This window comes from Arctopsyche grandis, chromosome 1 (genome assembly GCF_051622035.1).
Source record: "Arctopsyche grandis isolate Sample6627 chromosome 1, ASM5162203v2, whole genome shotgun sequence".
Classification (NCBI taxonomy): Eukaryota; Metazoa; Arthropoda; class Insecta; order Trichoptera; family Hydropsychidae; genus Arctopsyche; species Arctopsyche grandis.
The window spans coordinates 6,819,618-6,844,403 of NC_135355.1; the positions used below are offsets into that span (position 1 = coordinate 6,819,618).

General features: G+C 31.6%; 1 protein-coding gene across 1 annotated transcript in view; it reads left to right on the top strand.

Moving 5' to 3' along the window:
- Positions 1-24,786, top strand: part of AdamTS-B (ADAM metallopeptidase with thrombospondin type 1 motif B) — a 141,377-nt gene that overhangs the window by 41,719 nt on the left and 74,872 nt on the right. The window contains exon 3 of the mRNA XM_077434917.1: positions 12,032-12,269. Coding sequence (XP_077291043.1) covers positions 12,032-12,269 — 238 coding nt within the window. The remainder of the gene's footprint in view (positions 1-12,031; positions 12,270-24,786) is intronic.

Here is a 24,786-nt window from a genome sequence, read left to right on the forward strand (position 1 = left end):
TTATCTGAACGTGCGTTGCTGTATCGTATGAATAGAAACGGTCGTTTAGGTAAGTTGGTGTACTGAGCTGCAGTCGTGAACTGCTGGATAGTATAAATAGACGTTCAATCTAACAAATAAAATAAAATACAAAGTTGGAATAGCGAATGTGGTAAATAAATTATAGGTTAATTAATACTCGCTTATATAGAAGTTTTCAACTGGAAAATGTACCCAATTAATATAAATTTAGTTAGCATAATTCTCGTATAATAGACTGCGGAATTAATTTTCACATTCATATGCAAATTCCATATGAACTCCGTAGCGCCGAGTACGTTCAGTTTAATATGTTTATAGCAACTAAAATTGACTCGCGCAAATCTCCTATATACATACATACATATGTATATACAATTCTATTTCGTAAATGTAGAATTTCAATATGTCTCGAGTGCAAAATGGAGTCAATATCGTCTGGCTTCGTCGAAAATCGCTCGACTGCACACTCGAAAACAACCGATCCAATTCATAATCGTACTCATATGTACATATGTACATACATATGTAGTTCCAATCACGATTATTGATAACAGAACTCTACACTGGCGTACAATTCTATTGCGGGACTTTGATTCTGCTCTTCATCTTATCGCCGATTGCATTTCCGATCCTTTGCCAGCCGAAAGCACTTTTAGCAGAGGCGTCTGGCCGCATCAATCAAAACACGCAAACGTATGTTTTGATCTGCCCAAGTGATTTACGACGGTCTCGTCTGCCACTTGTTCAAACTGGGGACTGTGTGTACGTGCACTGTCGTTTGTTTGTTCCCTCAGAATAATTATAAACGTTAGTCAAATAATTGCAATTCAATTCATTTCAATTTTATATCGAATGGTGGATCCAATTTACTTAACAATATTAATATGTATGTATGTACATATATAGTGCAGCTACACAAGCCATTTTTCCAACCATGCAGCTATCAGCTATGTATATATATATATATATATATATATATATATATATATATATATATATATATATATATATATATATATATATATATAAATCAATTTTTGTCTGTTTTTCTATTTGTCTATTTGTCTGTTTGAATGTTTGTCTGTTAGTCTGTCACATATGCGTTCTTATAGACGGTTCCACGACATAAGGTCCAATGCTATAAGATCCAACGACAAGGGCACCACGAAAGAAGATCCACCCGTTAGAATGCCCACCTGCTAAGTGATCCAGACAATAAAAAACCGAGATGATAAAACGTCCAACCGAAAATCGTCCAACCTGTTAAAGGTCCAGCCACAAAAAGTCCGAAAACAAAATATAAAACATAGATATAGTAGTAATGTTTAATAAAACGATGCATATTTACATAAATCGGATATCGAGTCAAATTGACTCGATACTCGATTGAATACTAAGCGGGTTTAAATTTTTTTAATTAATTTCCGAATAAAATAATAATGTTAGATTAAATCATTGCAGCACCTGACATCGAGTCAGGTGCTGCCAATCTATTCAGCGCAACGACAATTCAGCGCAAAATCAATTTTTCCAATAAATTTTAAATGCGTTTTCGAAAATAATTACTGTATTGAAATTGTCGGCCATATCTATGTTTCGAAGCCAATATAACTTTTTCCTGCCAATTCATTTTTTTCCTTATATTTTCCCCCATGGTTATCAAACGGAGAAATTCGTATTTGGACCCTGTATCATGTGTCCGAAGTACTCCATCTTTCTCCGCTTGATGACAGAAATAAGTTTTAGTAGACTAATCACTATTCAATTGTTCAATGTACATACAAAAAAATTGAATTATCAACTGATTCACTTGTCAGTTGTTAGCTTTTTTACTAACCTCTTCTTATTTTTTATAAGTTTAAACTTTAAAGGGGATGTTCTATGACATTTGAACTTAATGTTTCATTGTGTAAAACCTCTCTGGAATGATACTAATTTACGTTACAAAATTTGAACATTTGTAGCACATCTTTAATACGTGTAAGTACCAATCTAAGCCGTCGTTAGAGCACGTCCTCGTCGGAACGATAGTAATCACGTGGAAAGTGGTTAACAACCAGACCGATTTGTTTTTGACAGAATTCGTTTCCAGGACAATGGCGCCTCCTCGGTGAGTTTTGTTCTTCTTCATGCCTAATTGCGATCGTCGTCATTACGGTAATTTGTACCAAAATACACTAATAAAGTCTCGGCGTGTGTGCCATGCCGTTTATCTGCATGATTCCCGTCTTCCGCTCCCAGCTACGGGAATCTGCGGCTCCCAAACGAGTCGGATTCTATTCTTACGATACGTTCTTCTAGTTGGTTTATCTTTTTCGAATGCTTGTGCGAATAATTTCGTTTAATTTATGTACATATGTATGTATTGCATAATACATTACGCAAATATTACTATATTTAATTCGACATTCAGCAATCGTGGAGTGCGTTTGAAAGTCGACGGATCCTTGACTGTTAAGATAATGGGTGCGTAATTAATATGTGTATTCTAAATTTTTTTTTATGTATATATACATATGTAGGCATTTATATTTCGTAATATATGCTACTTATCGACAGAGGCAATGATATTGAAAATTACATTACACTCTATTCTAATCTAATAAATAAATAATAATAATTCGGCAATTTTTATGTTAATTCTTAACTAATGGGAAAAATAACCTTAATTGACATGGATTGTGTCCTCGTCGAATGATGCATATTAAATAATCCTACCTAGCAACTATTAAAACATTCCGAATATATAAAACATTTATTTCAATATTATCATTTTGTTAGACAATATATTTGTATAAAATTTATTTTATTAAAAAAAAAATGATGATAACCTTTAACAGTGGGTTTTTCTGTGACTTAATTTTTTTTACTTATTCTGCATTATTTTTTGCATATAAAACGATTTTGAAGTGATTAAAAATTCTGATGACCCTTTCTAAATAATATAATATATCATTCAAGCATGCGTACGTTACAGTGCCGTAGCAACGTATTGGCAATTGGGTGATTATAGGATACGAAGGTGCAATATAGAATACAATAGAATATGAATAATCTAATAATATACTTTTTGATAACATAATAACAGACTTTGATAGAAACATTCAAGCCACAATAATTTTAATAGAATATGTAAAAATATTTTAGTTTTGTTTTTAAATCTTTCATGGAACTTCTGCATCAATTCGACGATTTCGTTATACGTTTTTTGTATCTAGCTATCATGTTTTTTAATTTGTGACGTTATTTTAGTCCTCGAAATTCAAAAATTCATATTTTTTTTGTATTTATTTGAAAAAAAAACATTCAGCCGTGGCGCTTTTTTGCTTATTTCAGACAAATAATAAATAAATTAAAAGAAAATACACCTCCATATTGTCTAGTATATACTTTTTTTTTAATTTTCACAAAATATTTCAAAAAAATTTAAATGTTTTCGTTGTTACGACTTTGGCAATATGGGATATTTATGTATAATATTAAAAAAAAGTTTAATTTTTCAGTATTTTGATTTTGATTATTCAATTTTTATTTTATTTTAATTTTTAATACAATAAAAAACACATGGGGGGGGGGGGGGATTAGATATTTTTTTAGCGCCAAATACATTAATACGGCTCTACATTATATAATCGCATGATTTGATGGAACACTTTTTTATATTTGAAAAATAATATTTTTAATTCAAAAGTACGTCATTTAATATTGTTTTTTTTTCGTGATAACATTTAATTTATCTCCTGCCTTTCGGACAAGAGAGCGTTTTGTAATATGATAACGGAGACTGCGCCACTCTGTGTTTAGATCCCAATCGACGAAGGCGAATGAATGTACCACTTTCACTTAACAAAACTACTCATCTCTCAGATAGTGTTTCTAGTGCTAAAGGAGGAGCATTAGCGATTCAGGTAACCTGAAAAGATGATATCTAATATGTTACATTTGGGAAGCGGCGCCACACGCATTATTGTCCAAGACTGGCGCCGACCCGCCTCTTCCAATCCTAACTCTTGATGATACGTTGTCAACTTCTTACCACTGTCGTCTATTTCTCGTTATGTCAGGGTAGCTCAACCGTTATTATTTCTATTGTATAACAATGCCGGTCAATTAGCCCGCTGCATAAATTTTACAACAAACACAATCGTGTTTGTTCGCTAATTATGTGCACAATATTTAACTTTTCACCGGCTCGAATGTTTGTGTATTTTGTAATATATAATTTGTAGGTGTGTGCGTGTATGTGTGTATGTGCACGTGCAGACAACTGTGCAAACGCGAAATTCGAAAGAACACCCACTCGTTCGTGATAATTGTCAATTTGCTCATGCTGCGAGAGGATTATTAATGAGTTGTGTCAGATGGGACAGAACCGCGGATAACAAAATATTAACCCCGTCGACAAATATTTGCATTCAATAAAAGCGACGGCTATAATAAAAAGTGTTTGTTCGATTTGTTTGAAAGAGTCGCACGAACAAAACGTACAAAACGAAACGCTCTCTTTGCATAATTCGCCATAAGGCGTGTATAAATAGACTGCATTTTGCATGGTAACGTTCGATGAGTCTTTTTAGTTAGTACAGGTTTTGTGTTACGTCTCATTGTTTACATATTTGTGTTAGTGGAGCATTGGACTTGTGAACTGGAGTGTGATTTATTTCCCTATACTTTAAAAAATGTAGAAAATTTTACGATTTTGTAAATTTGTAAGGGTTCCGTGCAAAATTGGCCACTTTTTCTGATATTCTTTACATTTAGCCAGCAGTATGGCTCGTTGGTTGCGTTTATGTATAGCACCGCGAGGTTGCCGGGTTCGATACCATGCTAATTTTTAATGCTGCTGGTCAGACTTTTTAATGCTGCTGGTATTTGTGACTCCAAGTCGATCGTTTCCTATCAAGTGTGCCAGTTTACCTCATTTCATTTTTGAAACGGTTCCTCCCTCAAATTGGGCAAAAACCATCCTATCCGCTGTGTCACAAATGTCTGGATTAGATTTATGTACAATATTTAAAAAATTATGTACAAGTCTAAATCCATAGATGTCTCTATGGATAAATTCATTAATTAATTAATTGTTCATTTCGTGTCCTTCAGCCTTTCGAAATACAGCGATTAATGTAATAAAAAATGCTGCAATGTTTGTAATTATTTTTCTAGGAAGGCGCATTGAGGTATACCTGTTAGGCCTTCCTAGTATGTATATACTATGTAAAAATAAGACAATGGGACATCAACAGAGTATATTTGTATATAGGAAAGTTTTGTACATGTTAATTATATAAGTATTATTTCATTTTAATATGATAAATGAGAAAAGCTCTTGCCAAAAGGCAAAGAAGCAATGCTGGATATCAAGTGCTCCATTTTAAGAGGCTTTAAAGGTACCCAGCTTATTTATTAAATCTACTATTTATGAAAATTCGGGATATTTTGTAATGAAGGTATCACATTATTTTGTATTCATCTTTTATATACCAAAATAAATAATAATGATTGATAAATAACAATAATGATTTATAGTAATACCGTGAAAAAATTATATTGTATAATAATTTCGAATATAATTACATAAATACGACGTTAATAAATTTCGTTACATTTATTGTGTTTTCTTTTATCTTCAAATCCTAACCTAACCTAACCTTGATATGTGTTTATTTTATACGGCCGTATCGTAAGAGTGGGTATCTAATCTGGGTGTTGTTACACAACAGTTTCATAATTTTTTTTATTCAAGTTGTAAAAAGTATACGAATGTAATTTCTAAAATAATATCCTGGAACGAATTCGATATTATTTTATATGAACGCTTGTGGTTTTTTTTTTTGTTTGGTATAAACTGTCTAATTTTTGTGTTAGGATCGTCTGGAGCCTGTCTGGCTGCGACCCATATCTGTCTGTCCGTCTCCGCGAAGGACATTTTAGGATACGACCAATTATATATCCATTTGTTGGATTTTTGTACATATACATACATATATACATATACAGAAAAAATATATAAATAAAAGAAACAGAACCCAAATCTACTTAAAGTTTTCCAAAAGGAAAAAAATCGTATAAAAAATTGTCTAGTCACTTTAGGACCGGAATACTTTTATATAATATTATAATTTTGAAATAAAGCCGTCACGAGTTGTCTTTTTGATGCATTTTTGTCAGCATTTAAATTACATACGTACATATATACATATATATTTTATTTGTATTTATATATGTATATTTAATCGATGCTAAACGAACTGCGGCCGAATGCATAATTTTATTTTATTTCATGTGATTATAAATGTTATACAATACGAAATATTTTGACGTATACTGCAATTGTAGCGAACTTCTGCAAAGGTGAAATATGTTAATCTTGTCATTTGTACATCCTGTTCATTTTATTGTTTCTATAATATGTACATATATACATACATACATATACATATATTATAAATAGACATTTTGTACATACAAACATAAGTATATAATTTTATTCTAGAACGAAACCTCAAGTTGTGATGCAAATTTTATATTAAAAATTCAGTGCATCAATCCTCTTAATGCTCTTGATTTTTTTTAAGTCTTGAGAGACAATAAAATCAGCGAGAGTGTATCATTTTTTATTAAAAAAAATTAATAAAAGGGTTTTGAACCGTATTCAAATTTTCATCTGACATTTGACACTGCAAAAACGAATCTAAACTTGGACAAAATAAAACATTCATTTGATGCACTGTGTGTGTCATTTTTTTTTATCAAAATGTGTGATAAAGTGACATGAGACATTTCGACGAAAAAATTTATTTCTCAAACAAAGAAATATCTGTTTATAATGACTATTAATCTATCCAATTACATAAAAATTCATCAATTATTACTAATTGGATTATAAAAAGTGCATCGCTCAGGGGTCACTTGCTGTCGTCGAATTTGCTTAACAAGTATATATTTTTAATAACTGTCATGTCATTTCAACGAACTGAATCGGCGCATTTTTTGCTAATCTCGATAGTGTCAAAATTATCACCGTCTTGAAATTTTCGCAGAATTGAATAAAAAATATAAATAATTTGGTTTCTATGAAAGAATAATTTATGAATGTGGATTTATTATACATATATTATAAAGGTACACAAGAGTGTGAAGGGCGTGTCAAATAGTACATTTGTTAAGATGAAAAGGCTCAGCGGGTGGCTTTTGTCTGAGTTTTACCTGTTTAATGAGATCCTTTCGAAGCCTTTGTGGCGTGTGCGGTCCATGCCCAAATATCAACCTTGTGGTTATTTATTTAAACTACTATTTTAATATACACAGGAAAGGCTGTGTGTAGTATCCTTTATGTGAAAAAAAATGTAATCAAATTGTATGTTAATTCGGTTGGAAAATTCTTTTTGAAACGAACATGTCGGTTTGACGAAGCAGCAGGGAACCTTTTCATATATGTACATATATTCGATATGTTTCCAGCTATAATTTTTGGGAGATTTCCAGATAAATAAGATTCTAATTTTAATAGTGATTGGTATTTTTGAATCAGTGACAAAAATTGAATATTTTTTAATTTGCATTAACTACACTGAGGAACAACAAAAAAGATAAAGTAAAAATTACCGGAGCGGACACTTATCAATCTTTACTAAGTTGACCCAATAAATTCCAATACTATTATTTGTCCTAAATATAAATAATTATTTACTACTTCTACTATTTTAAATAGATGCGTTTAAAAAAATGAGTAATTTTTATAGATTTTTGACTTTTGCAATATTTAATTCGAAATCTAGTATTTCTGTACCAAAAGTGACTATTGAAATGAATAGTCAAATTTGTTTCCTATTGATTGTGGTTTTTTATTGCTTTGAAAAACCAATCCTTCTAGACGCGGTAGAGTGACAAATTTGCGAAATTAGTTCATAGTATTACGGAAAAAAATATATTTTTGACTTTTAAAATTCACTTAATAATTACTTTTTAGTATTCTAAACCAATAAAATATTACAATCAATAGAGAAACTATCCGACTGTTGATTTCAATAGTCACTTTTGGCAATACTAGATTTTGAATTAAAAATTGTAAAAGTCAAAAATCTCTTAAACGAGAGTAAGCCAAAAGAAATTTGTCATATTCGAATTCAATGGGTGCAAACTTAGTAAATATTAATTAGTCTCCGCTCCGGTAAGTAAAAACCGTGATTTTTTGTTGCTCAGTGCTATTAATCTCAATATTAATATTTATTAAAAAATTTGCTTTAACTTTTCTACGCGACTGATCGTCAACTCGAGTTCAAATTTAACCGTGCGAAAAGAGTTTTGGTAAAAAGTGGAAGCTCCACACTTTAAAAAATCTCGCAATTTAACATAACTGGTCCTTACTTTTGATCGAGCTACGGCAACCTGTATCCTGAGGGTTCTTCGAATTTTCGCATCGTCATTAAAACTGTACTCGGTTGCATCGCCATTACGGGCCCCCGCATACATGTAATATTAACACATTACATTTTTATAATACGTCATGAATCATTCAATTTATTCGAAAGAGTCACGTGTACGCTTGTGTGCCTGTTTCGATAGCTCGGGGCATCGAAATATTTTAGAATTCACGAGTCCCATAAATAATGGCGAGAATATTCGCAATTGATATCATTAAAAATTCACGTCGTATATAAAAAGATATAAAGAAAAGTAGTGCAAGGCTCGCATTGCGAACTAGATATCCGGAGGTGAGCAGCCATCGTCATTGGTATTATTCATTTGGGTAACGAGATCGATCGGGTCATAACTAATTTATGTCTGTCTTTAATATATTTATGTATGTATGTATGTATGTTTGTACGTGCGAGTGACAATGTGACACGTTGTCGCATTCGTGAATTATTGACGCATGTCCGAAATTTTGATTGGCAAATATTGGCTGATACTATTGATAAGTTTGGTGCATCGAAACGATTTTGCATATTTTATGTATAGTTACATATTAAGCTAATGCAATTTCAACGAATTCGATACGGATTTTCCTCTTAACGTGACGTTTGTACATATTTTCCTATTGAAGTGTGGATGAAATTATTCATCAATTTATCTTTGGTTTCTAGAGGAAGGGGGTATGAAATGAAATGGTTGATTATTTGAATTATTAGGAATAATGTTATTTCTAAATTCTACTTGGAAAAATCAATATGTCTAGAAGTTTCAATAAATCTATTTAATTATTGATTTTTTGGGGAAGGATTAAGAAGCTTTTGCTCAATTTCTGCAACATTATATGCTCAAGCTATTCAATACAATAGTTCGTAAGTTTCGATGAATTATTTAATAAAGCAAATTTGTAATGTTTAAAAACAGAAATAAATAAATAAAAATTCAATTTTGTTATAATATTATTATGATAAGAAGTTTCCACTTCGTCAAATCCTTATATCAAAATTGAAATCTCGTGGAAACTATGAATATATTATATAAACTCAAAATATTCAGGATTCCACAAAATCGTTTTCTATCCCGCCTAAAAACAAAAAGTAAATAAACTGAGCTTTCGATCAACAAAAATTCGTGAATAGTTATTTCAATGATATATTATTGATGTATGTAAAAATGTATGTACATATGATAATAAATATAAATTTAATTTCAATTTAGGGAAAATCTCACAGGACATCGATGTATGTACATATGTATATATTTAGGTATGTATATACTAGGGTTTCTGATTTCCCAGATTTTTTTAATTCCCGAAATATAGGACTGGGTTTGGGATTGTTCCTGAGTTTCCCGGAATCTTGGGACATATGATGTCCTTTTATTTTTACAAGGTTACATTTTCAAGAAATATCTGGAAAAACAAACATATCGAATTAAAATAAGCGATAACAATTTGTGAATAAGGTCAAACAACTCTGTCTTTGATAACTCCTTATTTAATTCTTCATTCATCGTTAAACATACAATTATTTCATCTTCATCAGAATCCAAAAGAATTTCTTCCATTATGGAATCGACAATTTAATAGGATGCACTCGCTTCATAATAGTTTCATCGTAGGATATACATATGTACATTCGCCTTAATAGAGAAACCATTTAAAAAAAGTTTTCATGGAAATATTTTTTCGGGATTCGAAAAAAAAAGCATTATAGGGATACAGTTCATCGAAAATCCCGTGATTTTCTGAGAATTACCCTCTTGGGTTAACCTGGTAGTATGTACATCACTAATTGATGTGTCTAGTTGTGTAGTGGGTAATGATAAACAATAGTGTCTATTATTATGCAACACAATTCGCAGTACGTATAATTTAGCAATTTATCAACGCGAGACGGAACAAAAGTTCACGGTGAAAAGCGAACGTGTCAATAGTGGTGATTTATATTTATTTAATCTGAAATCTAGATCTATACGAGCACGCTTGTATCGTTTATAATACAATAATAATAGTTATCCGATTCGTGCTCGAAGCACTGTTTTTTTTTCTCTTCATTATTTAACTTATCATATTGCAAAAAATTGCACTTATCGAAGGCCGTATCTCGCAGTTTGTGCGTTTGAAGCTTTTGTATTGTTAATTACGCGATTAGATCTTCGTGTACCCAACACGTGACTTTTAAATCGGATTATCAGTTGTTAGATTTCATTATTTATTGTTTTAATTATTACATTGCGTTTGTTGGACTTTTTCATTGTATTAAATTAAGTTGTCATTTTAAAAGGACGTAGAAAGTTTAGCACCCGTACATATGTACATATGAACCTATGATAGATATATGTATGTACATATGTATAGATATTTAATATTATACATATATTGTGCAATAAGACGAATGATATTTTTTTATTAGAACTAACATTCATACATACATACATGTGAGCATATTGGATGTATATGTATGTATAGTATTAAAAACGACAAATTTATATTTCATATTTATAAAATAATAAAAAAAACTTAATAATTGAAAATAGATATTATTTTCAGTTTAAGCTTTAAAATAATATACGAAGATTAAAGTATGGATTATTAAACGTATGGATGTGAATGATTAATTATTATTATAATTATTAAACGTATGGATGTGAAACTTGGACATTGAACACCAAGATGCTACACAAAGTCCAATGCACTGAAATAAGTATGAAAAGCTGTATGCTCGGCATCACGAGGAAAGACAGAAATCGGAACACGTGGGTGAGAAGTATCACAAGGGTAGTCGACACAATGGATAGAGTAAAGAGATTGAAATGGCAATGGGCGGACCACGTGGCTAGAAGAATGGACGAAAGGTGGACAAAATAAGTGCTAGAATGGTACCCGAGAGAATGGTAAACCGTAGGGAAGATGGGTAAGCTAAATTAGGAAAATGTGTGGGGTGAGATGGATGAGAATTGCGCAAAATAGAGACGAGTGGAAACGTCTTGGAGAGGCATTCATCCAGCAGTGGATGGTGAGCCGATGTATGTAGATGTTGATGATGATATAAAAATAATAAAAGAATAAATAATAGTCTTTGCTTTTTAAGAAAATATTGATCATAATTATAGTATATTATAATAAAAGACCTTAATTATTGATTTCTGGTACAGTTCGATGATTTAAACTTATATCTAACAAATAATAATGTTTCGAATTTAGAATTTTTTTTACCTATCTTTTAATATATTTTTACTTTTTATTTTCCATAATTCAAAACAGTATTTGAAAAAAAAGGTTGACACGACTATTTTAACATGATCCACCCGTGAATTTCCGCCATTTTCGATTTCAGCCTGAATTCGTGAATTTGTTACGTTTTCAAATCTCAGTGTATTCTAAAAGAATTATTCGATCGTAAAAACATCCCTCAGAAGAGCCATACTTTTGTACTGTGTTTCAAAGCAGACCGTATAAAATGTTCAACCATTTTCCGGCATCGATCCTTAGGTCAAAAATTAAATTTGATTTTTTAAACTTTTGGCGTTTCCAAAAGTATGAAAGAGAAGACTTTTAAACCTACATATGTATGATATTTATGTTTTTCGATTGCAGGTTTATATTCGCGGGGCCACGTCACCGAGGACGACTATGAAGTGGTAGTTCCGATGAGAGTGGCTTCTGACGGTGGTTTTATATCTCATGCGGTCTCTGCCAACCACCGGAAGCTGCAGGAGGGAAGGGCTAAACGTGAAGCCCCAGACGGAGGTCCAGACCTCGATGAGAACGCAGTCGACACCCTCATCCACTACAACATCACTGTGGGGGGCAGGCCTCTCAGGCTCAACCTAAGGTACACATACATGTACATCATATAATATGTATCTAGGTATCTCTCTCTCTCTCTCGAGATGTTAACAATTCGAGTTGTTGCATAAATGTGAAACGTGAAAACTGTGAAACGTGGTGTGAGTGAGCGTTATACCCTCTATCTCAAAGAGATGGAGAGTGCTATCGCTAGTAATCCTCACCACTTTTTCAGATTTATTAAGAGTAAGCATATTTCACATGGCCTTGAGCATTCGTTCTCATTTAATAATAAAAGTTGTGTCGGTCCTGAGATCGCTAAAGCTTTTGCTAGTTTTTTTAGCTCTGTATTTGATCAGAGATCACCATCCCTTGATGCTAATTTGGCTTCCCAAATTGGTACTGAAGGTGTTATTATAGACATTCCGCGGGTCTCGCTTGGAGATGTTAGGATAGCAATTTTGAAGCTGAAAGGGTCTGTTGGGCCTGACGGTGTGCCCCCTGACGTATTAAAGGCATGCTGTAATTCGCTCTTAGAGCCTCTTCAGTTTATTTTTAACCTTATTCTGGATTCTGGTAATTATCCTGATAAATGGAAATTATCTAGAGTCATTCCCATTCATAAAAGTGGCTCTAAAAATGAGGTTGAAAATTACAGACCTATTGCTATCATCTCGGCTATTCCCAAAATTTTCGATAATATCCTTCACCGTTTGATTCTTTTGCAGTTCAAAAGATTGTTGTGTGATGAGCAGCATGGTTTTTCACCATGTCGTTCCACTACCACTAATCTTGCCTGCTTTTCATATTATACCATGTCTAAAGTTGACCGTGGACAACAAGTTGATGTAGCCTACTTTGACTTTCGAAAAGCATTTGATCTTGTCAACAATGACGCTCTTATGATCAGATTAGCTGAAGTGGGCTTTTCTCCACGTCTTCTTAAACTCTTTGCTTCTTATCTTAGTGATAGGAAGCAATTTGTTAGATATGGTATTTATGAATCTCCTTCATTTTTTACGCGATCTGGTGTAACTCAGGGGTCCACCTTAGGCCCTTTACTATTTACAATAGTCATTAATAACCTCCCAAAAGTACTACGCAATGCTTCATGTCTCTTGTTTGCTGACGACGTTAAACTATTCTTTGCTGTTAAGGATGAGAGGCAAGCCTCTCTCCTTCAAGCTGATATTAACGCTGTTTTAGAGTTCAGTTCCAGTTTAGGGCTTGAACTGAATACTAGTAAATGTGCTATTATGAGTTATGGACGTGCGAATTCGCTCTATTGTCACGGATATTCCATTGGATCCGTATTGTTGAAGCGCGTGGAATCAATGGTCGACTTGGGTATCACTTTTGATCCTCAATTCACCTTTCACAACCACATCAAGACAATCGCTGACGTTTCCTTTCGTCGACTTGGATTTGTCTTGAGATATGCTAGATTATTCTCCAACCCCTTGTCTTCTCGCTTGCTTTTCAACTCGCTTGTTAGAAGTAAGCTAGAGTATAATGCAATTGTGTGGAATCCGCACGAAGCAAACTACTCTCTTATTATAGAAAAAGTGCAAAAAGCATTTCTTCGTTTTCTTTATAAGAAAGAGTATGGGTACTACCCATATCTCTATCCTACTCCTTTCCTTTTGGGCATGCTTGGGTATAATTCCCTTGAACTTCGGAGAAACTTCTCGTTAATTCGTTTCGTTCTCCAGCTATTGCGTGGTAATACGTCATGCCCGTTGTTGCTGGAACAGTTGGGACTTTATGTCCCTAATAATTATGTGCGTGGTAGACATCATCATTTAATGGTTGTACCTGCTGCTCGCACAGTTCTTTTTCGAATGGCTCCTATTCCAAGAGCTATTCGACTTCTCAATGAAATCGTTGCTGCTGTCCCTGAATGTGATATTTTCCACCTTGGGGAGCGTAGATTGTCGGATATTATCTTAACATATTTATCTGGTAACCTGCGCTCATCATTACTTTCTTAATTTGAATGTGATGAATGAGTGGAATCTTAATCTACTCTCTTCCATTTGGGCCTCGCTGTGATTTTATTTTTTATTCATATTTTGTTTTATTTTATTTTATTTTTTCTTTCTCTTTTGTACATTTTTATATACTATTTTAATTTTGATCAGTATAAACAAAGAATGGGATTTATGGATTTTATTTTTAATTTTTACACTTTTGTTATTTTTTTTTTCTCTCTGAATGATGTATTATTTTCCTTTTGTTACTTTTTTTGTAATTTTATTTTACCATGTTTTCTGCTTTTGCTTTTTTCCTTTATTTACAGTTTACTTGTTTTTATATCATGTTTTTATATATTTTTCAAATGTAGGCCATTGTGGCGCATTAGGTTCTTCCTGTAATGCCACAATGGTCCAAAACTATTAAATAAATAAATAAATAAATAAATAAATAAATAAATTTTGGACGCTTGCTGTGCGTTACTATTTGAAAGTGTATGAGAGGTGAGATATGCTGGAGAAAAGTACGACCTACATATGTATGTTTGTTTGTTCCATATATCATAGCAATAGTTTCTTCTACTACGGCTATTTAGAAGACTTCGTATACAATTTAGTTATTTTTGACAGACTTTTAATTTATTATTAATATTATGTTTGCAAAGTGTCATTTTTTTATCAACATGCTATAATGTCAGCGATTTCCAAACTGGGAAGCGCGCCTGGGAAGAGACTCGGACTATAGGAATAGTAAAAAGGAAGGCGCTTTAGCTAATTTATAAAATAATACGATAAAATAAAAAAATATACATATGTATGTATACTAATAAATAAACTTTCAAAACTGTCAAACGCACGTGATTTTTGACTGATTACCAAACGATAATCCACTAATAATGAAGATATTGACGGTATGGTCGAACCGATCCAGCACTCCACCCGCAATGACCAATTACATTTCGTTTCAGTTTCGCATTGCATTTTGGTCAAGAAATACAACATTGTTCATGCGTATAATTTGAGTTTTATTTTTTGTTAGTTTTGAGTTCGTGTTTCGTGTTTTGAAATATGTACATTAATAAAGTTGTTGATATTATTAATTTATTTATGGAATACGCATACATATTATATATTATAGACATAAAATAAAATATTTTTAGACAATAAAAGTAATTGTCAACGTCATGTTATGGACAGCAAAACTTATAGTAATATTATTAAAGACATTGCATTGAATTATATTGTAATAATATTATATAGTCAAATAAGAAATAATTAAAAAATATATATATTTAACGTCCTTATAGTGTAACACCACATTACACAAATGCGACAGTATGCTCGGTTCTCGTAAGTCTTAAGCTACATTGGATCGATTATGATACAAGTAAAGATATATAGTAAAAATATAAGCACCTTGAAACTATACATCCTGAATACGTTAGTAAACCCATAGGATTTTTTCAAAGAAAATTAGATCAGCTTAATAAATATAAACAAACGTACAAGAAAATAGTTTCTGTTCTATCAAATGCATTGCTAGCATCGTACAAAGTTTCTTACAGAATCGCAAAATGTAAAAAAACCACATACAATAGAAGAGACACTACTTTTGTCAATAGTTATTGATATGGGTTAAATAATGTTCGGCGAAATAGTTGCGACAAATACCGCTTGCTTTGAATACAATAGGAAGAGAAATTTTATTGATATCAATTATATTTGAATTTTTTTTTTGTATTAATACATTTTGTCATTTAAAATTCACTTATTATTCACTTATTTTATGAAATAAAGAGGGAGGTAGGGGGGAAGTAACCAAGATTAGATTTTTTCAAAGGGGAGGCCTAATTAATGGCTCTATAAGTAGATATATAGATCCCGGATTTATAAATATTTGACAGTTTTTAGTGTCGCGTTTACCGATTATATGACGCAGTTTTACGTCAAAAAAGGCTTTTGAAAGTTATAATTTGTTATCGATCGGTGGCTGATTTCGGGTCGTTGGCTTTCAAATGAATTGAATTACCTAGTTAGGAAGTCAACACTAACTTTATAATCCATGTTTCATAGTTTACATACATAAAATATTCATATGTATGACGCAAAAAGCTTGATGTGACAATTTTGAGGCAATATTTACTTTAGGTAGAGCTAACTGCTTTGTTGGTTTAAATTTGCAATGGAAAGATATTTATTTAAGTATTTACAAAAATAGTTATTGATTTATTTTTCGAAAGGAAATTCAAAAGCTTTAGACAATTTCGTTGCATTATAATTTTTGTCGCAATGAATAGTGTATTTCATAATACTACGAAGTATTACGAATCAACGTGGTGAAGTCTCAGTTGAGTTGGCAATTCGATCAACTATACATTTCTTCAAATTTACTAGTAAGTTAAAATTATGGGTTCGCTTAGAATATGTAAGTATTATGTATAGATTTTTTTATTATCAAACATTGCATAACGTGTCGATAATGATTATTATATAAATATAGTGTCCGGTTGTAATTTTGAGTTTGGAAGTATAGTCGTTATTAATTATGCATTTAAGGCGAGTTAATTACAGGTCGTTATACATTCTGCGGTCTCTCTTGTGAACGATTGACGAATGGGTCATTACGCGCTGGAACGCCATTTTTATTTTTCCTTCTTTCCTCTCCACATGTCAGTATAATTAAATTATTCTCACACAGTTCACCTGTAATTACCATAATGAATATTCATTCATTCACGTGGCTCTTAATCTAGCCGTTTAATACTGTCCGCAATTATGGATCATTTAAGAGATAAAACAAATCGCTCGCGTGGATAATTGACGTCTTTAATATCACAGATGTACATATTATATGTACAGTTAACAGCTATGTATGTATATGTCAGTATCGTAAATTTTTGTATATATGTATTTATGTTACATTCGAGGTTTATTTTCAGTTGTAATATATTCCAACTGGCGTTTTAGGTCATTCATTTTTTGATACAGTTCAACTAGTAAATTATAGCTCTACAAGCGAAAATACACTTAATACTAAGTGTGGTAATGATGATTGTATTACGATAACTAATACAATAAAAAATGTAACTTTCCAACTCAATTTACTAGTTGAGTAACGTTTTCACGAAAACTCAACCTCTCCATCAAACCTGGTACCGACTTGTTGAGATGTATTTTCAGTTGTAATATATGTTTACCAGTTGGAGTGTAATTCGCTATATGTACGAATCAACTTATTGGGTTAGACGGAATATATTCCAAATAGTCAAATCAAAATATTACAACTAAATATACACTTCAACTATAACGGTAGTTGGTACTACATAGATTAGATGGAATACACTCCAACTAGTCAAAATATATTACAACTGGAAGATACACTTGTAACATATATAAAATTATACATAAATTATGGGTGGCGTTTGTTAGAAAATTTTATTACTTTTATCACTGAAAATTTACATGCTTACATTTTTTTATGTGTTAAAGACATCATTAGTATATACATTTTCAACTTTTGAGTAAAAAACCTACAGTTTGCCAAAAATAATCAAACTTTCAAACGTTAGAGCTTAAGCTTTATGGTTGATTTGTGTGTATGTATGTATGTATGTACATGTTCATGTTGAAATTGATTCTCAGAACGCAAATATATACTCGTAAATATGTATTTTTTTAAATTATATATGTATAAACGCATATAAAACTATGTATGTATTTACACATATACGTAAATTAACTACAATGTCACGGATCTTCTACATATATTATCCATACATATATACCTAAATATGTATGTATGTATGTATGCAAAAAAAATGTTGCTCTGTCTTGACTTTAATTCATTTGACCTTAACTTATGCAAACAGATTATAAATGTAAGTTTTATATTTGCTTTTAATTATGAAAAATAATTAATAATATTTGTAATAGTAATTGGTAATTCAATTCGATTGCAAGCGATGAAATCTTTTAGCTGTATTTCCAATGGAAAAAATATGTCCCTCATTATTTAATCATCTACAGGAAATCTAAGGGGAAGTTTAGATAGTGGAATCCCAGAAAACTAAATTTTCACATGATATCTTCTTCGTTTACTTCAATAATACTATAATACATTCAACTTACATATGTACATATATGTATATAAATAGAGTCGACATAATTCAATGATTTTTTCCTATTTTCTTCAAAACTTTACATATTTTCCACGAATTTGTTGACAAACCTGTATATATTATACATGCATCCTATGGTAACAAACAATGTTAGTAAACGCACAGCGTACTCAGAAACTGTCACATATTTCTCGGAAAAGCCACGAGCTTTATACTAAGCATCTGCCCGTATATGTATGCCTACATACATATGCACATATATTCGAGTACGCATGTGTGTATGTACATATGTACGTATAATACGTAGATTCGCTATATACAGCGTGTACAAAATGGACACGATGGACAAGATTCGCGTAATAAGCGTGACGGTTCACAGAAAACACAACTACGAGTGCTACAGGTGTCAAGTAGTGGACGTTGAGTCATAACCAGTCATAATAATATCGTAATAACTCGCGTAATTTTGACAGCACGCATCCGCGAAATTGATAAGTCAACGAGGAGCGAAAAAAACCTTTTTTTGTTATGTACCTAGGTATTTAGTGTGTGGCGTTTTAACTATCTTTTCACAATATTAGGTATTAAACATGCTAATTAGCCATGTTTGCTTTGACCCCTTGATCTCGTCGCTTTTGTATTACTTTCGTGCGACACATACAATGTATGTATGTATATATTCATAATTTATTTATAATATAAAAAAAATATTGAATAGTTTTGACTCTCAGTGCTGAAAGCAGTTTTTATTCGGGAGCAATTTAAATGCACATTTAATAAAACAAATTCACATTTATCGTAATCATTTCATAAAATCTATGTCAATTAATAAAAATATTATATCATTTTAAATATTTAAAAATAATGTATTAAAAAAACAGCAATATAAAACTATTATAATTATATTATGGAGCAAAAGAACATATAAAAAGTCTTCCTTTAATTTATTTATATCATAATTGTACATTTAAAAAATTAAAATGCAAAAAGACAAAAAACTCTTATATATAAAACCGAAACGGCGTCTGTCATTCGTTTCTGATTGGCTGTCGTCAAAGTTGTTTCTGATTGGCTGGATTGGTCAAAGACGTTTGTGATTGGTCGGTCGTTAAATAATTTTTTTTTTTCGATTTAAATACATTTAATAAAAAAAAAACAAATGAAGATTTTTTCATGGTTTTCATTTTATTTCTATTTACCGAGCGAAGCCGGGTAGCACCATTAGTAAATAAATAAATAAATAATAAAAAAAACTTCATCATTTGAAAAGTTACAAATCTATTGTTTGAATTAGGTCAGAATTTTAATATTAAATGCGGGCATTTCATGAGTTACTTTCTTAACAGAAAAATATTGTATGAAGCATCCTGATTTGAATGAAATTATTATTGCTGTGTGTTATTGAATTATTACGCATTAACGCTGAACACTAAAGACCTATAACTGCGCATTTTTTAATGATTAAATGATCGAAACATTTTTTTTTATTTCATACGACAAATAAAATATTGCTCAATGTAACATTTTTTTTTATTTCACAGATATATATTTATTTAATGCACAATTTCTTTTATTCTAATGCGCGAATAATTCGTTCTAAGTAGAAAATATAATATATATTTTAATGCACCGTTACATTGTATCCTTTTTATTTTAATGTGAGGTAATTATGTGATAAACTATGTAGATCAAAGGTTCTTATAGTGCCCAAAGGAAGATAACTATTTCGCTTTTCTTTCCGTTCAAAGTATTAATAGAAAATATGCATCGCGGTCTATTTTTTTAATGTGATTAGACTGTGCCACTGATTAAGAACGTCTGAGCTTAAAATAGTCAGTTCGCAGACAAATGGTGTGATTGAGGTCAATTTAAAGTAAATCATTTTCTGCCTAGCGCGTGGCTAGACGAATTTTGTACAACGAAATTCTATAAATGCATCAAATATATGTATATGCTGAATTACGTATGTCTATTATAATATTTAGTCGCTCCACTGAATTTACACTTCACTTGGAGTTTCCGACGCGTCGCTCCGCTGTGTACGCTTTGTACCTGAAAGTTCAAACATAAATAAATTGCGATCATCTATTAATATCAAATACACTGTAGTTTCATTGCGAATTTTTCAATGTAAAATACAGTTTCAATGACTAGCAAGCAATTGAGATTTTTTATGATTATATTACAAATACGTATTTACGACACCCTCTCAATCTGCAACTTGACCATATATAAACTGCACTTTAAAATGAAAGAAGCATTTCTGAGAATGTGACACAACTTAATTATTGCGAACATATGTTGTCCATTTCGCCATAGATTCGCTTAATTTTGCAATTAACTTACATAGAAAATTGACGTTCATACGTGATTGTGCGTCTACATAATCGCTTACCTTGTAAAATTGCGTGCCTTTTTATATCATGCACATGTGTGTATGATATTCGTATATGTGCATTAATGTAATGATCGATCATAAAAGTAGACAGGACTATGTTTATATGAGTCAGATACTACATACATATTAAACGGGTTAACGCAGCTCGTTTAACCTTTCGCAGTGAAACGTCCCGACTATTATTCGAAATGATTAGCATTTATAGTGTTGCAAAAATAATAGGGGCCGTTTATTAATTAAGACGATTAGTTAATGTGTCAATGACATCACTCCGTTTGTGGGAAACACTCTGTATAATATGTGGATGTATGTATGTACATATGTGAAAAGTGTACGCGCTAGTATAGGTTGAACTCGAGCGACAGGATTTATGGACAGTCACAACGACATTTGTCTTTTGACAATTCAATTTGTCGACAGCAAAACGTCTTCTGTGCGCTTCGAATGCTGTTTAATTCGTTTGACATCATCTGATGAGTGAGTCACATTGATAAATATACATATACCCCGTATCCGTTTTGGGGTATCCTTTTGATATATGTATACTGTGGTAAAATTTCGATTTGAATAAATGCACATTTATATATGATTGTTAAGTATCGATTCGTTTATGTGTTAGCTAAATTTGCATATTTTATTAAATGTTTGAGAAGATTTTGAAAAAAAAAATAGAAATTCTAGGCCAAAACCGCTAAAATTCGTTGTATGTATTTATGTAAATATGTGTGGAAATCTTGACAGTCGATAAACGTGTCACAAGCGTTAATTTGCATATTTTATAATTTTAATATATTAATTGGACATTTTTAATATTAACAAAAGTAGTCGAAAAACAGATAATATAATATGTATTATATAATAAAAATTTGGGAAGAAATTCTAAATAGAGATGCGTGTTTTTTTATTTTTAATCTTAACCAGCAGAATAGACTAGTGGTTAGCATATAATGCTTTGAACAGAGTGGTCACGGGTTCAAATCCCACTGGTTTCTGCTGGCCAGACCTTGGATTTGTGACTCCAGGTCAATCATTTCCTATCAGAGTTTAAATTTTTATCTGAATTTTATTGAATCAGTTCCAATAAGCTGGCAACCTTTTCCATTTTCTCGCAAAAATCTTGAGTTTGCAGAAATTTAGGATTTCGCTGAATTGTATAAAATGCTGCAAATTTACAAATTTGACCATAAATGTCTCTGTGGATATTAATTGATATGTACTTTATACATATATAATACTAATAATATTTGTATCAAATGTACAATGTTTCTGGCCGGGAAGGCGCATTGGGGCTACCTGTTATGCCTTCCTGGTATAAATTAAAGATAAAATAAATAAATATTCGAGTTCATAAGTGCTTAAAATCTTTGACATTCAGCATGTATATATGTATGTACATAGTTACCAGATTCTGCCTTTGAATTTAAATTCTAAGTTTATTATTTAATAATTTAATATCAAATTATTATGTAATAATTGAAAAAAATATATGTATATTCAAGAAAAGTCGTTTACAATTTAGATAACTTCATCTATTGATGCTGTCAGGTGAAGTTCCAGAGAGTACTTAAATTAAAAGTTTTAACGATAATTTGAGAATAACTCTTAAAAGTTCGTTCGTAACGAAGTCAAATTAAATAAGACCGAATAAATTTAGATTCATTAGATCAAAAGTAGATTCCAATATACAATATGTATTCGTAGTTTGTTTTCAAATAAAAATTAATTGATTTTTATATACTTATGTATATATACATACATACATACAAACATACATACGTATTATATAATTTACAAATCACAGTCGTGGAAAGGTTGCTTTTTAAACAATCGACATGTTTATTTATTAAAATCATGGATCTGATTGATAAAAATTCATTATTCGATCGTAAATTACTCAAGCTGCGCATGTGGGTCACGACTTGTCATTTCGAGACGTTCGAGACTCGCTCTCGTACGAGAAAACGAAATTAAAATGCTGAAAAATCAACGGACTGCATTATGCATTCGCCTGAGATGCGTGTCGTATATTTCAGCTTAAAATTACAATCTCCGGTCGTTATAATTTATAAATACGATTTGTGTTGACTTATATAGGTCTCCGAATGTCGCCAATTAACTCGATTGCATCTTAAACTCGTATATTTTTCAGCAACCGAACGAACCAATAAATCGGTATATGGTATTTTAAGCATTGTATTTTTTGCAATCAAATGGTGTTTCTAAAAGAAGAGTTCAGCGAATTGTTTGTGAAGTACGAATTCAATTTGTGGTGGCTAATAAACCGCCAACATCGCAACCTTCAATATCGGAGCCATCAACGACACAACCTATATCTTCAGAGTCATCAGATCAAGCAGCATCCACATCTTCATCGACTGTGCGAGTTGTTTTAAGGACTTTTATTTATGACAAGTTCTGACTTGGCCACAAAATTCCGAAGCCGACAAACAATTCTATGCCAACAGTAAACAAATTCGAAGTGAGCAAATAAACAACAAAGTGTAGCGCTTTCTTTGCGAATTTATTTTATTATCTTTGTAACGGTCGGGACTTAATACTGTTTAATATAATTTATATCCTATATTTTTTTCTCATTTTTTAATTCGTATTAATTTTTGCATACGTACGTTTGTTTTACTTATAATTAAAAAAAAATGCTATTTATCATTTTATTCGTGGCACGTATTGAAATATTAAATAAATATGCCATCCAAATTATATCATAGATCTTAAAAACATTACACGATCGGTTGAAATAAAATATATAAATATTAACGTGTTTCTTTCAACAGCCTGTATATGAAGAATGCATTTGTGTGAGTACCGTGCAAGCGCCCTCTGTAGCTAATATACCTATAGTATCAATTTAGTCTCTAATTTTAAAATTGATTCGTTTGAATAAACATACATAGAGGAATTGATTTCCATATGAGAAAAATCTTAGTGTGTAATTAGAAGTTGTATTATATAATGCTTGCTTACAAAAAACTTCATTTTTTTGTGAAAGAATAAAGCTAAAATTCATCTGAACTTGAAATTGAATCCGAAAAATTGTTTCATCATGTTGCAATAAATAAATCATATGGATTTTTGGACAAATTGGTGCAGTTTTTAAATCTTATCTTATGTATCCTCAATAGTTCATCGTCTTTGATACCTCTTGCGTCCATTTGTATTCTGCAGACTTCGGAGATCCTCAAGGTTCCAACCACGGACTTGCTTTTCAATATGTTTGTTCTTGTGAACTTTTGCACCATGATTTTGTAAGTGCTCTTCATGCTTAGTTTTTGATTAACCGTTTGCCTCTCAATGTCTCCAAATGTAAGGTAATATGTAACTCTAGATTTAAATCTATGTCTGTTTGTAATTTTACCTATTTTATTGGTAACACTGAATTGAATTGGGTTGAATTTACTGTTGATCACGGGGCTTTATTTCAGTATGACCTCAGTTTCCCCAGCCACATTGATTCTGTTTATTGCTCAGCTTCTAAGATTCTAGGGTTTGTTTCCGGCATTTATATACTGCTGCTGTTTTGAGGTTGTTGTATAATGCGCTGGTAAGAAGTATCATAGAGTATGCTTCTATTATCTGGAGTCTTTTAGCTAAAACTCAATTTTTTAAAGCTTGAACTGTTTTAGAGACGTTTTCTTTGGCTTTTTTACAAGGAGCAGTTTGGGATCTACCTGTATTTGTTTTAATCTCTATTTATCATGGGTATGGTTGATTACACTTTTCTTGAATACGGGAAAAGCGTGGGCATAATTAAGTTTTTATTTGCTATTTTCAGAGGTTTTATCTCTTGCTAGTTTTATTCTAGCTGAGATTGGCCTTTATGCTCTGGAAAGTTTGGTCTCGTATACCATATTCTCTAGGCTGGAACCACCGTATACATAAATTCACCCATTCCTCGTTTTTTTAATGTACTGGCTTATGGTTTAGATATTTTCTCGATCTCTTTTCCAATGCTCTCAGTTACAGGTATGGCACGCAACTGGACCCGAGTATTTAGTTTATTTTTTATTGTATTTTCTTATACACTTTTGCTTTTTTTTTCTTTCTTATGTATTCCTA